The sequence below is a fragment of the Astatotilapia calliptera genome, chromosome 6 (genome assembly GCF_964374335.1).
Source record: "Astatotilapia calliptera chromosome 6, fAstCal68.1, whole genome shotgun sequence".
NCBI lineage: Eukaryota > Metazoa > Chordata > Actinopteri > Cichliformes > Cichlidae > Astatotilapia > Astatotilapia calliptera.
The window spans coordinates 5,955,899-5,968,974 of NC_137427.1; the positions used below are offsets into that span (position 1 = coordinate 5,955,899).

The window sequence follows — 13,076 nt, forward strand, 5'->3', positions numbered from 1 at the left end:
CATAACATACGATTCTTCATATTGAACTCCAAATATAAAATAATAAAAAATATTAAAAATACAAAATGATGCAATAGCTTGAAATCTCACTGCCACACATGCCGTGTAACACTTTTATCCTGTTATTTTGTGATGATATTGAGCTTAGTGTTTGTGATCATGGAGGGACTGGTTCCATTAGCTGACTCCCACATGAGGGAGGTGTGGTTGGGGCCTTTCTGGCGCTTCTATTGTAACAACAGTAATATGACAAATATGGCTGTTTGTGGACCTCTTTGACTTCTCAGTGGATTGGATTTTTTTTTTGTTTGTGCATGAGTGAAAACAAATAAGAAATCGTACCACTTTCTTTCTGTACTTCACACGTTACAATAACCTGTGAATTTTAGTGGCCCTTGATCTGGATGAGCTACTGCGCCACGAGGTACACTTGGTACACTTTGTAGGCGTGCACACACGTAGAGCTGATTCTTCAGCTCAGGTACGACTGACACCTTAATAGTTTTGCACAGTCTAGTATGTGATCAAGTCATTATTATTCACTGACTTTTGTTACTGTCCTGTCACCTCGCTCACTTTGGAGATCAGCTGATTCGACACCGAACACTGTCTTGCATTCACACACAACACAGGAATAACATCACACATTCTCACTCTGATCTTTATTTTACATGTACCAAAAGAAAACCGTAGCTGGCATAGTGGTAGCAGTGGAGCAGGTAGTCCAGGGGTTGAATCCACCGCCCGGCTGGGTCCCTTCTGCATGGAGTGTGCATGTTTTTCCTGTGCCTATGAGGTTTTCTTCAGGTTCTCTGGTTTGTACCGTGATCCAAAGACATATTTGTGAAGTTAGCTGAATGTTTGTCTTTCTGTGTACCCAGCCTCTTGTCGCATGTAAGCTGGGATAGGCTCCAACCGTCCCGTGAGCCTGTATTGTGTAAACGGATGGATGGAAAACAACACACTTCATTTTTGAGAGCAACAAATACACGTGCTGGAATAAAGAGGTAGCTGCTACATCACTAATGGTTTGTGTCACAGAACTGTAGGTTAATGATTTGGGCCCCTAAATTTGAACACACAGGTGTTAGCCAGAGCCCAGGTTGTTCTGCTGCTGCTGTCCTGATCTGCCGCCTCTCAGTGCCTGATGCGTCTGATGGACTGGATCTTTGGAGTCTGACAGTGAGAGCCCCAGTTCCTCCAGTGCTGGTAATCTCCGCTGTGCCTCTCACACTCCATGATGTACTGCTGGCCTCTGTAGCCGGGGTACTCATAGCACACAAAGCTGTGGAAACGCAGAGGCAGGAGGAGGAGATTCATTAAGAACAGTCACTATGTGGATGACTAAATGAATGCAAACATATCTTTGATATTACTGCACAACTATATGATTTTAGTGATTAGTCAACAAATCTGTGACAGGCACATAACCGTATGCCAATTTTATTTGAGGGCTTGTTTTGGTGAAAAATCGTCGTAAATAACAAATGTGTCATGACGAATTCAGTGGAAATGTGTAAACAAAAATATGTCATGTTAGCTGCTCTTTGAGGCTGTGACACTCATAATAAATAACACCAAAGTCCGGCAGTTGATATGACAGGACACACCAGAAATGTGAGAGGTTGTCACATCGGCACACGAGCCGCTACCCTGATAAGCAGACCGTGTAGACCCTTCATATTTTAGCATGCTCATTAAAATGTTTTTTTATTTTGCAGACATTCAGTCATAAAGAAAAGAGCAGAGGCCAGGCTGAAGAGGATAATAAAAAGATATTGCACTTCACCCCAGGGGAAACATGGACATCTAGAAAAGACTGAATGTCACGCTACAGGCTGAGATATTTCCCAGTTGGCCAAAGCAGTTGCCTGATTCACACGACCGTCTCTGTTAACTGTGTTAAAAATAACTGTGTCATCCTTTTAAAGCTGCTAAAAAACACAAAAGTAGCTCTCTGAACCTTTCTATACGTCACATGCCATACATACACGTGACAGCGCAAATGTTTGACACAATCAGACCAGATGCTAGAGAGTTTATCACCTGCCCGTCGCGGTTAGGGATATTTTTGTGTTCAGAAAGTTTTACTTCCTCCACATTTGTAATGATCTGCCCCGCCCACATTAGCATCATCTGTGTTTACCTAGTCGAACCTGCTTCTCATCAGCTAATTACTTACTTCTGCGCACTCAGACTTTGCAGCGTTCTGCAGCTAGTATTTCTCACTTTTTCTTCTTTGTTTTTGCCCGTTTGTTGCTTTGTTGACTGACTTCCGGCTACTGTACGATCTAAGCTTGGATTATATATTTACTCTACAGTCTCCTCTCTTCTGAGTTGTTGCACTGTTAACTCCCTAATACACTGCACAGAGTGTGCATCGGCGAGCATCTTCACCTAAACATCACTGACAGCACTGCTGACGCAAAGCATCTCCTGCTCTGCGATCCACGTTTCAAAAAGATAACTTGGAACAGAGCCTCAGTTTTATTCTCTCAACCTTTTGTTGAAGCTCATGTGTGAAATGTAGAGCACTAAGCGTGTATTTTAAAATAAAAATATGTCTCCTGGAAGGGAATAAAGTCTTGCTCGGAATGTTGACAGTGAAGCCCTTTTTCACACATGCATTTAAGACATATTTGCAATTGGGGCTTATTTTAAAGTAATGTCAATTCAACATGATGTGACACAACACGATCATGAATTTATTAGCTACAATTGGAATAGTGCTGTAGTTCATGATCTCAGATGTAACTGTGATCTACTCTATCAAAAGAAAACTTTGTTTTTTAAATTACACAGAAAAGTTGAAGGACAGAAGCTTTGGTCACATAGCTGACCACCTTAAATCACTGAAACAACCTATTAAAACAAAATATTCTTTTTAAAAAAAATCCGAGGTAAAAACACTTGGTCTTTGTAAGACCTGCAGCCTCCTCTCTCTCCTCTCCGGTGCATTTTAGTAACTGACACAATTTTCAGTACTGACATCTCAGATCATTTCTAGGTCACAGTCAGAAGGTGGAGACGAGACGAGGAGGCACAAATTAAAGATATAATGTACAGTCAGGCCCATTTGAGAGTTTAGCAGATAATCTGGTGACATGGTGGATCATGTGACCTACCTCCTGCATACCTCAAAACTTCCTCATCAAAACAAATTGAGCCTTTCGAGTTGAGAGAAAATACCACACAAGAAAAGTCATGTAAGAAAGAACGACTCTAGACGTTTCAGGAGTGTGAAAGTGACTTGAGCATGTAAATCAGGGTGTGTCTTTAGTCTCAGTTCTTAATGGATTTTGTTCTCCTCTATCTATGCAGCTGCTTTCAAATCAGTTTTATTTACTCCCCAAAGTATTTTATATTGTAATGGAAACATTATGAAGAGATGCCCAATGATCCCCAATGTGCAAGCACTTGGAGAGCAAGCATCTTTGAAGCCACTCATGTTGGCTTTTACTTAAACTTGAAGAATTAAGGAGGAACGTGTCTAACTTACGCGCCACACTGCACATGCATGGAGCCCACCTCGGGCATGAACCAGCCCATGGCCTCCAGGGAGGGGTAGTCGTCACACAGCTCGGTGCAACGCCCCATGAAGTTTTCCCTCTCAAAGATCATCATACGGCTGCTGTGGTGAGACTTTGGAAATAGAGAAAAAGAAACAGACTAATGTTAGCGCAGAGGGAGCACAGATTTAGCTGTGAGCTGTCTGATTTCTATTTTTGAGCTGTCTCAGTCACCCGCTGTGTGGCTCACTGCACCTTCTGTCACTCACTATCATCATCTCTCTCACTCCCGCTTATTTTATACCCTTTCATTTTTGTATCCCCCAACCCTTTCCTCCCTCTGCTGCTACTCACAGCACAGTAGATGGGGCGGAATGACATGAAGCGTTCAGTGTGGTAGGACAGAGAGCCGCTGTAGGCTTCCCAGTTGGGGTACTCGCCCCTCTCCAGGATGAACTGCTGGCCTTGGAAATCATGGTGCTCAAAACCCACCCAGCTGGAAAAAAGAGTGGCAGAGGTAAAAATATCAGAGCAAAAATGGTAATCAGCACAGTTTGAAATTAGTCTGAACATAAATCAGACAAGTGACATCAGACAGGATGAGAGGGCCTGCTCGTCAGCCTCACGAGTGCTGATGCATCATGTCGTAAGCTGTGAGTGTCCTATTTTGGATTTTTTTTTCTGTTTTTTTGCACACACGCAAAATTAAAAACAGAATTCTCGAACTCATATTTACAACCAACAGGTCAGCCATCATCTTATGTAACTTTCCCACAATGAGTTATCAGCCATTAACAAGACTTAATGTGGAGCAAGAATGCGTTAATACGTACTAATTCAGAGAGATCTGAATGTTTGATATGTTTGAACTTCAAAAACACCAGGGATAAAATTGTTGTGCAGTCCCACATGTCATCCTATTCCTACAAGACAAAGGACCAAAAAGTGAAAAACAATCCTGAAAGTGTTTTTTCCCCACCAAATGATGTCTGAGAAAGAAAAAGTTGTGAATAAAAGACTGCCTGTCTTGAGTCTGACTAACATACATTTTTTAAAGACAATGGAGAGAACAATGCACTGCAACTTCTGTTTTTTTTATTGACCAAACAGCTGTCAATGTTTTTTCCTACCTGCTCTGAAATGGGATTTTGTACCCAAATCAATACTTCATAAAAAATGTATCAACAAACTAAAAGAAGTTTCAGCTCAACTTTCCCCCCCAGTGTTCAGATAATGTTGTGTAAATGTATCTGAAAGAATGTATATCAACACAGATAAAAGGGGAAGTAATCAAGCTACAATGTTTGATGGTATTTTTACTCTCCTGTAGTTCATTTTAAATAGTCTAAAAATTTGGATCACTACTCTACAATCTTCTTCTTTCAGCTATTCCTTTTAGAGGATGCTAGGGACAGCGGATCATCTGCCTCCGTCTCCCCCTGAACCTAGCATCCTCTTCTGTTACACCGACCCCATATGTCCTCCTTCAATACATCTACAAACTTTCTCTGTGGTCTTCCTCGTTTCTCCTGCCTGGCAGTTCCATTTTTAACATCCTTTGTCCAGTATATCCTCTAGCCCTCCTCTGCACATGCCAACATGGCCTCAGCCTTGGCTCTCTACATCCTCGGTTATATTCATTTCAGATCCTGTCCCTCCTGGTCACTCCCAACAAAAATCTAAGCATCTTCAGCTCTGCCGCCTCCAGCTCAGGCAGATAAAGTTCTTTTCTGTGCTTACTGCACCACTGCAACACAATGTTTTTAAAAAGTATCTATTTGTAATTAAATTAGTCTTAGATAAAAATTGCAACCAAAATCTGAGTTGTGTCCACACAATAAAACTGCCAAAAAATTTTTGAGGAGTATTTTTGATAGAAACACTTAAGTGAACTTTACTTGACCCTCCCCAGGCCAACTGAGAGAGTTTTTTGAGGCGCTGTCACATTGCCCATTTTTCAATAGTCTGTGCCTTTTGATAAAAGTGACCAACGGGGACTATTGTGCATGTGACTTGAATTAATAGAATCATTTTCTGATTGGTCGACATGGTAAATTTTCCATCAATAGGAAAGGGTTTCTTTGTTTTTGTTCGCAAGCAGAGAGTGCTTCTGGGTGCTTTCCTTAGAAAACGCAGTTTTAGTGTTTCTTCCTGCAGTAAACATAGTGATAGTATTCAGGAAAAAACATTGCGTATATTTTTTTTTATCATGACTCTGGTTTTACGTGGCCTATCAACGCAATTTAAAAACTGGTATATAGTTTTAAGTCCCCACTTTTGTTCCCACAAAATAGTAACACATTTGCACAGAGGAAGGGAGTACAAATAGCTGACACTGCGCTGTTAGTGAAAAGCAGAGCTCACCATCTTTTACTTTTCAGTGTGTTTTTCCACTGATAAGATAGAACTGGCGAAAGCAGCATGTGTTTGGAGAATCACTACTCTGGCAGGCTTTACACACCATGACTAAGGCCTGGGCGGTTACGTATGAAGATACAAGCAGCAACGATTTGGTCCTAAGTGCGTCAGACACAAGTTTGCTCTTACACTCAGCGTTAAGAATAAATACATGCATAAATGTCCCAGAGCGTTACATCTAGTGCTCTGCTCCTAAATTAAGAGAAGTCCAAAGACTTTCTGATCCTGTGAGACATCACCAGCAGACAGCTGCATTATTTACAGAGGAAGGGACTACATTTTCCTTTAGGAATCACAACTTGAGCCTCACAGTTCAAGTTGTGAGTCTGATAAAACTTTCTGACACATTTCTGACACTGATAAAACTGACACATTTCTATACATTTTAGGAACAAATATGTGGGTCACATTAAAGTCCTTAAGAATATATGATCAAAATGAGCTTCTTGTTATGTTTTACATAAACACAAACAAATCTGCAAATGACGGAAATGTCACACACGTTCATGCTCAACCAAGAACATAATATTTGAATCCACGAGTCAGGATGGTGAGGGCTACTGATTACTCCTGGGCTGGCTGAGTTTAAACCTAAGATAAATGTATCATGACAGTGTAAAACTATTTAAACCTGTAAAGTGTCCTTTAAAGTGGAAAATGAAAAGTGGAGCAGTCCTTTTAATGATAAAACAGCAGGAGCTACTGATTGAATGTGTGGCTCTGCTCAGTTTTTCAGAACTTTACAGCAAAGTTTAGCCCAGTATTCAACAACATGTTGCAAATGTACATTTGTGCTTAACTATCAAGATTTTCTTTTGCAATAAAGGCTTTAAAAACACCTGTTAGCAGTTAGCTAGTGAACTAAAAAGTCAGAAAGTGAGAGCTAGGTAAGACGAAAAACAGCTACAAGGAATTTGAAAGATTTGAAATACATCACTCTTTTCTCCAGATGGAGGGGGAAAAAGTTATTAATCACAATTATAAGTGAACAGTTCACCCAAAAATCAAATGAAGTCTTAAAAAAAAGCCCAAAATATCCACAAACCTTGTTGTGAACAGTTTTCTTGTCTGTCCACTTCCACCGCTAACCTCACAGCGCAGAAGAAAGAGTCTCTAACCTGACAGTGTGAAAGGAGGGTGTCCCCCTTCAGCTGTGTTAATGTTAGCTAGCTGCACCCACTCTTGGCTGGTGAATGAAAGAAATATGTCCTACATAAAATCTTTCAGAACAAAATTGCTTGTGGCTTTTGTTTTGTTTGTGTTTGGGTCATGATTTCTGGAAGGGCCCATTGCTCCTGTCCGGAGAACAGTCCAGTGCATTTTCTGGAGCTTTGGACAAAGCAAGCAACTCATTTCATTATAATCAAAAGCAAAATCATGTACATACACACGGAGCATCACAGGCAAGAGGATAATTTTAAAATGTAATTCAGATTTTTGTCTCTTAAATAGACGATTCCTTTACAACTGCTGTACTTGGTTATTTAATGGTTTATGATGGTTGGGTAGTCAGCACGTTCATCTATTTGTTGCTGAAAATTAGCACGATATTTTGATACCAAAAGGAGTAGAAATATAAACTCACATAAATAGAAATACTCTGCTCAAGTACTTCAAAGCAGGTACTCAACTTACTTCTCACCACGGATAACTCCAAACTCTACAACAGGGATGTCAAACTTGTTTTACATACACTTTGATCTGAAGTGGGCCGGACTAGTGAAGGACACTGAACTAAATATTTAATCCCTGAGATGAACTAATGTAGAATTAAAGAAATAAAATTGCAATTCCAACAGTACGTCTCAGTTCTTCCATAATCAATGTGTAAAATTACTGTAAAAGTTCTGGTAGCTCATTAACTAGACTGCCCCATATTTATAAAACATAAAGTTTTTATTAATTCACACTTTTAATGAAGTTTTACAGTAGATAATAGTTTATTGCCTGTTAATTCACTACTTTGTAGTACGAAGGACAACAGAGGAGGTCTTTATGAATAGAAGAAGCTGTAAAACCTATGAAAATACAGTAAAAAGTTTAAAATCTGCACAGTCCTTCACAAAGCTGTCCAGTGGACTCGTCCTTGCTGGGTTGATTAGGGCCCCCAGGGCTTATGTTTGACATCCCTGCTCTAAAATATCTAAACTCATTAAGAAATTGAAATATCTGAGTAGCACAAAGTGTTTCCAGTCCAGTAAAGCTTCACGAAAGGTTATTATAACAGCACTGGTAGTACATAATGGATATCATTTTTTAAAGCTACTCTAAACAGATAGTTCTTTCTAAAAGCATCATCTTTATCTGAGAGATCCTGACACTGACCTTCACATACAAGCAATTAAAAAAAGGTGCACAGCAAGCTATAAAAATAAAACCACTCATGTGGCCTTAAAGAATAAATGATGAGGAATGTATAACAGCCTTTAAAGCCAGAAATGGTGAAAGCAATTTGAATGTCTTTAAAATAAAATACTCCTTTTCACCCCCCATTACTGCCTTGGTGTGTGAACCCTACATGTAGGATGCAGTGGCCTTCGTGGTGGCATGTTTGGTAGTGGGTGCCTCATTCTCTACCCTTGTATCACAGAGACACAATTACATAAACACACACTCACACACACACACACACACACACACACACACACACAGTCAGCTGTCCACAGAGACTTGCAGGCGTACAGGCTGTGTGACTCACGCTCCACTCTCCACTCGGATGGAGCGGATGTTGTCCATACCACAGTTGTGGATGTTGCAGCACTCAGAAGTGAACTCCAGACACTTGCCCTGGAAATGCTCCTGCTCAAACACAGTCACCTGCGCACGGGGGGAGACACGGAGAATGGGTGAAGCTGGGCATGTTTACACTTTACATTTATGAGTGCAAATAAAAAGTGTGTGAATTCACCTTAAAGAAAGGAGCAGTGTCCATTCTAGGGAACATCATAGGTGAGGTCATGTGGGCTCTAACGACTCTATTCATTTCTAGAGTAAAGAGAGATAAAGAGCATGAATGAGAATATGTACAGGCATTAAAATGCAGCATGTCTGGAGTAGTTTTTAAAATCACAGCAACAGTTTCTGTTTGAGATTTCTTTCTGTATAAATTTAACCTCCACCTTCTCATATCTGCAATAGGACCAATCAGGCCCGTTTAATCAATTAAACCACCCCGTGGGAAAGTTTTGAAGCAGGAAATTTCCGGGTCATCTTACCTGGATGCGCAGCTGACACTCCTCACAATCTAAATGCCGTTTGCATAGACTTTGGTCTGAACCTGGAGGTTCTTTTTTATACTGGCGTTCACGCGGGATGCTCATGCTCGTTAGTGTGCGCGTGCGCCCTTCTTTTCCAATGACGTGAAAGCGGTGAGTGTTTGAAGCAGGACAGGAACATGACCGATGTCTTCCGGCTAAATTCTTCAAAATTAAAGTACAACACTAGCTCTTTATACTCTTAGAATATATATATATATATATATATATATATATATATATATATATATATATATATATATATATATATATATATATATATATATATATATATATATATATTTATATTATCTTCTATCAGCTTGTCACAGAGAAGCTAACTTGCCGACATATTCAATTACATTTTTAAGTCCTCAAGTTAGTGTTGTTTTTATTCCTGCTTGTTTATTCTGATTCAAACAAATTTACAACTTACTGAATCACTTTCACAGCATCAGCAGCAAGCATTCTGAAGTCATAAGCTTTAAGTTCTGAGATTAGTAAATTTTGCTTACAGAAGATAAATAAAATAATCACTTCGCAAATATTGAGTGTATTTTGTATATTAATCATATCGACGCCTAATATGTGGAGCCCCCTCAACATTTATTTTGAAGGTAGCTTGAGGAAAACATCCGGTAAGTGTGGGAAAATTGCCGCAGGTGAGAAAATGATCGCTCCTGGCGTCGTGCGTAAAAACGGTTTGTGCACGCGCAACTGCGAATTTACGCACGGGCTCATTGCTCGCGTTCCATGTCCCCCACACGCCCACCCCCTTACCTCCCTCTCTCTTTCTCTCTCTCTCTCTTTGTAACCCTATGGGGCCTGTCGACTCAGCAGATCATATAGAGCGCAGTCACAGAGATGCGGGCGATGAATGCGTGGCTGTTTTTAGTCTATTCGTATAGGTCAGCAGTGCCATCGTATAGAGCAACAATGGCCGGGGCTATAGGCAGAGAATGAGGAGGATTTGGAGAGTCATCCGGGGAGTCTGTTTAAATGGTGGCTTCCAAAAGTGGAGGAAATTGGGACCGAATAATTAAATTCAATACGTTATTGATAACTGTTAATTAATAATGCATGTTATATAGATTCTATAAAAGAAAGCGTAAAAGTTGTGAAAAAATACAAGGAAAGTGGTTTTGACATCACTGCGAGCCTTTGACAGATCATTTTGACCCTTCAGTTGTTTTAAACCTCCTTCGGTCAGCCCCTTGCTGCTTGACATTTCATCAACAGAGCCTCAAATTCTCCTTAACATGTTTAACATCACACAGGCAAACACACACAAAACACACACATGAAAAGGCAGTGGCTAAGTGGCTAAGTCACGACTCCCAGCTTTTATCCTGCTGTGCTCTAAAAAAATGTACTCACACTGTGTGGATTTGTCCAGAAGAAACTTGTCTTGGACAAAGTGCTTCGATCTGCTGTTTTACATGAAAGACATGAATGAGGCTGGACAGAGGTTTCATTTGGGTGTCGGAGGGAGAAAGCATTAAGCAGATCTTTGGGGGAAAAAACCCATGAAATCTGATAGTTGTTACTGTTAGCAGAAGGGGTTTTACAAAAGTATCACATTAAATATTTAATAGTCGTATTTTCAGAGGCTCAAAACTAATTGGACAAAAATATTTTAAATGTAATTATTCTTTTTAATTAAATGTCAGGCAGTCAGCGACTACCTGACATTTAAAACCCATCTAGATCACAAAATTTTGCGTGTCCTCCAGTGAGATGCTCTGCCAGGCCACAGCTGCCCTCAGTTGCTGCTGTGTTGTGGGCTTCTCTGCCCTTCAGTTTTGTCTTCAGTGACTGAAAAGCACGTTTTATTGGGCTGAGATCAAGTGACAATCTTGCACTTTTCAATATCAATTTGCACTGTCTGATCACCCCTGTACACTTCAGAATTCATCCTACTACTTCTGTCAACGTCAATAAACACCAGCGGCCCACTTCAACTAGCAGCCATATGTGGCCACGGCATAGCATTGCCTCCACCGTCTTTTCTCTTCTAATATATATATATATATATATATATATATATATATATATATATATATATATATATATATATATATATATATATATACCCATCTGAAACACAAATATGTTTAGGTTTCATGTTTTAGGCAACAAGGACCGATGGTGTTGTCTGCTGTACACACTGTAAAGACCTATGAGGTATATTTGGCAATAGTGAAATTATAGAAATAACTATACAAACTAAGTTGACTCACAACTATAATTAACTAACCTTTCATTTCACTGATACACATATGAGAAGTTTTTTAGTGCTGTGCTGTAAATGTCAGCTTCACAAATTATATGATGAAAAATAGACACATAGAGGGTTCAGTAGATGGTTTTTCAGTCATTGTAGAAATTGTTGTAAAAGCTCCCGGTGAAGGGGATGAAACTGGATTTGAGTCATTTAGCAAAATGGGCTGTCTTTGTTAAACACGGGATATAAAAACAAGCCTATGTATGAAAAGTAAAGCATACAATGTCATTAAAGGCAAAGCTAATCTAGCATATTTTTCCCCAAGTAAGAAAAACCAATCAAACCAGTATTCAGCCATTATTCAGAGTATTTCACATTTGTGGAGATGCATCCACTGTGCTCCACATATCAATCAATGGGCTCTTTGAAGAGGATCTTTTATCAAAGCACATGGAAAATGTCACAGTTTTGTTGGCTATTTCATTATTCGATGCCAGATCTACTAAAACATGTTAGTACACATGCCTTGCATATATGATCTGACTTTATATTGTATAAAGACTGCCTCTTCCATAATTCTGCATAGTATTTGAAGTTGTGTTAGGTTGTTACAAAGAGATTTATGCTGAAAAATGCATTAATTTCCTGCTTTAAAATGTAACGGGAATTTTATTATATACACAACTGCTTACATGTTTACAGCCAGTTGGACATGGCTCTGTTTTTGAAAGAAGTCAGTTTGCTTTCATCTATTATAATATGTCACTATTCAGAAGGTTTGTAAATAATAATTAATGGAATCAATAATCATAGCTTGTAACTTAAATTTAATGAAACATACACAGGTATATTTTCAGCAGCCATCACTTCTGTGTTCCAACAGCACACTGTGTTATCTAAAATAAGTTTATTATGCTAAAAGAAAAACTGGTCATCAGAACAAAATTTTCAAATAATTTCAGAACAGCTGGAAATAGTTTATCTATTTACAAAAACAATGCATTGGACTATTGGATTACATGAACCATCTTATGGGTTTAAATATAATAAAATAAAGATTCTTGAAGAATCTTGATCTAGGTTATGAAGGGTATTTTATGCAGGAAGTTAAAAAAGGAAATATCATACAACAGAGTGTACAACTTTGTTCAGAAAACATTAAAGCTTTCTCTAACCAGAACAGAAACAAAACAAATGAATCTGCATCTTTAGCTTAAGGAACAGACGCATAACAGGTGGTTAGATTAAATGTGTTCCCAGCTGTGGGAAGGCGAGGTAAAGACAGGTCACCAGTCCATCACAGGAGCAACTCAGAGACACAGATAACACTCACAGTCACACCTATAGTGAAATATAATCGCCAGTTAATGTAACATGCATGTCTTTAGACTCTAGGAGGAACCTGTAGCACCCAGAGAGAACCTATAAAGGTGCAGCGAGAACATGCAAACGTCACACAGAAAGACTCCGGCTGGTTCAGGTGACATTGCTAACCACTGCGCCACCCAGACCTATCATTTATTTTCACTTTTGCTTATAGAAATTGTTTTCTGTCCATCTGTCTCCGACATGTCTTTGGAGTGTGGGAAGACACCTACAAGCAATACCCCAATCAGTTTAAACCCAGAACCAGCTAACAGCAAAGAGGTAAAAGTGCTGACCCTCCACGGC

At 39.5% G+C, this 13,076-nt stretch overlaps 1 protein-coding gene across 1 annotated transcript; it reads right to left on the bottom strand.

The window, feature by feature from the left end:
* Window positions 1–647: 647 nt before the first annotated feature.
* On the bottom strand, window positions 648–9,283 carry cryba1l2 (crystallin, beta A1, like 2). The gene is made up of 6 exons (XM_026169895.2): window positions 9,143–9,283; window positions 8,836–8,912; window positions 8,626–8,744; window positions 3,864–4,005; window positions 3,500–3,642; window positions 648–1,285 (listed from the first exon to the last, which is right to left on the bottom strand). The coding sequence occupies exons 2-6, from the start codon at window positions 8,908–8,910 to the stop codon at window positions 1,138–1,140; spliced, it is 627 nt and encodes a 208-aa protein (XP_026025680.1). The 5' UTR covers window positions 8,911–8,912; window positions 9,143–9,283; the 3' UTR covers window positions 648–1,137.
* Between the last annotated feature and the right edge of the window lie 3,793 nt (window positions 9,284–13,076).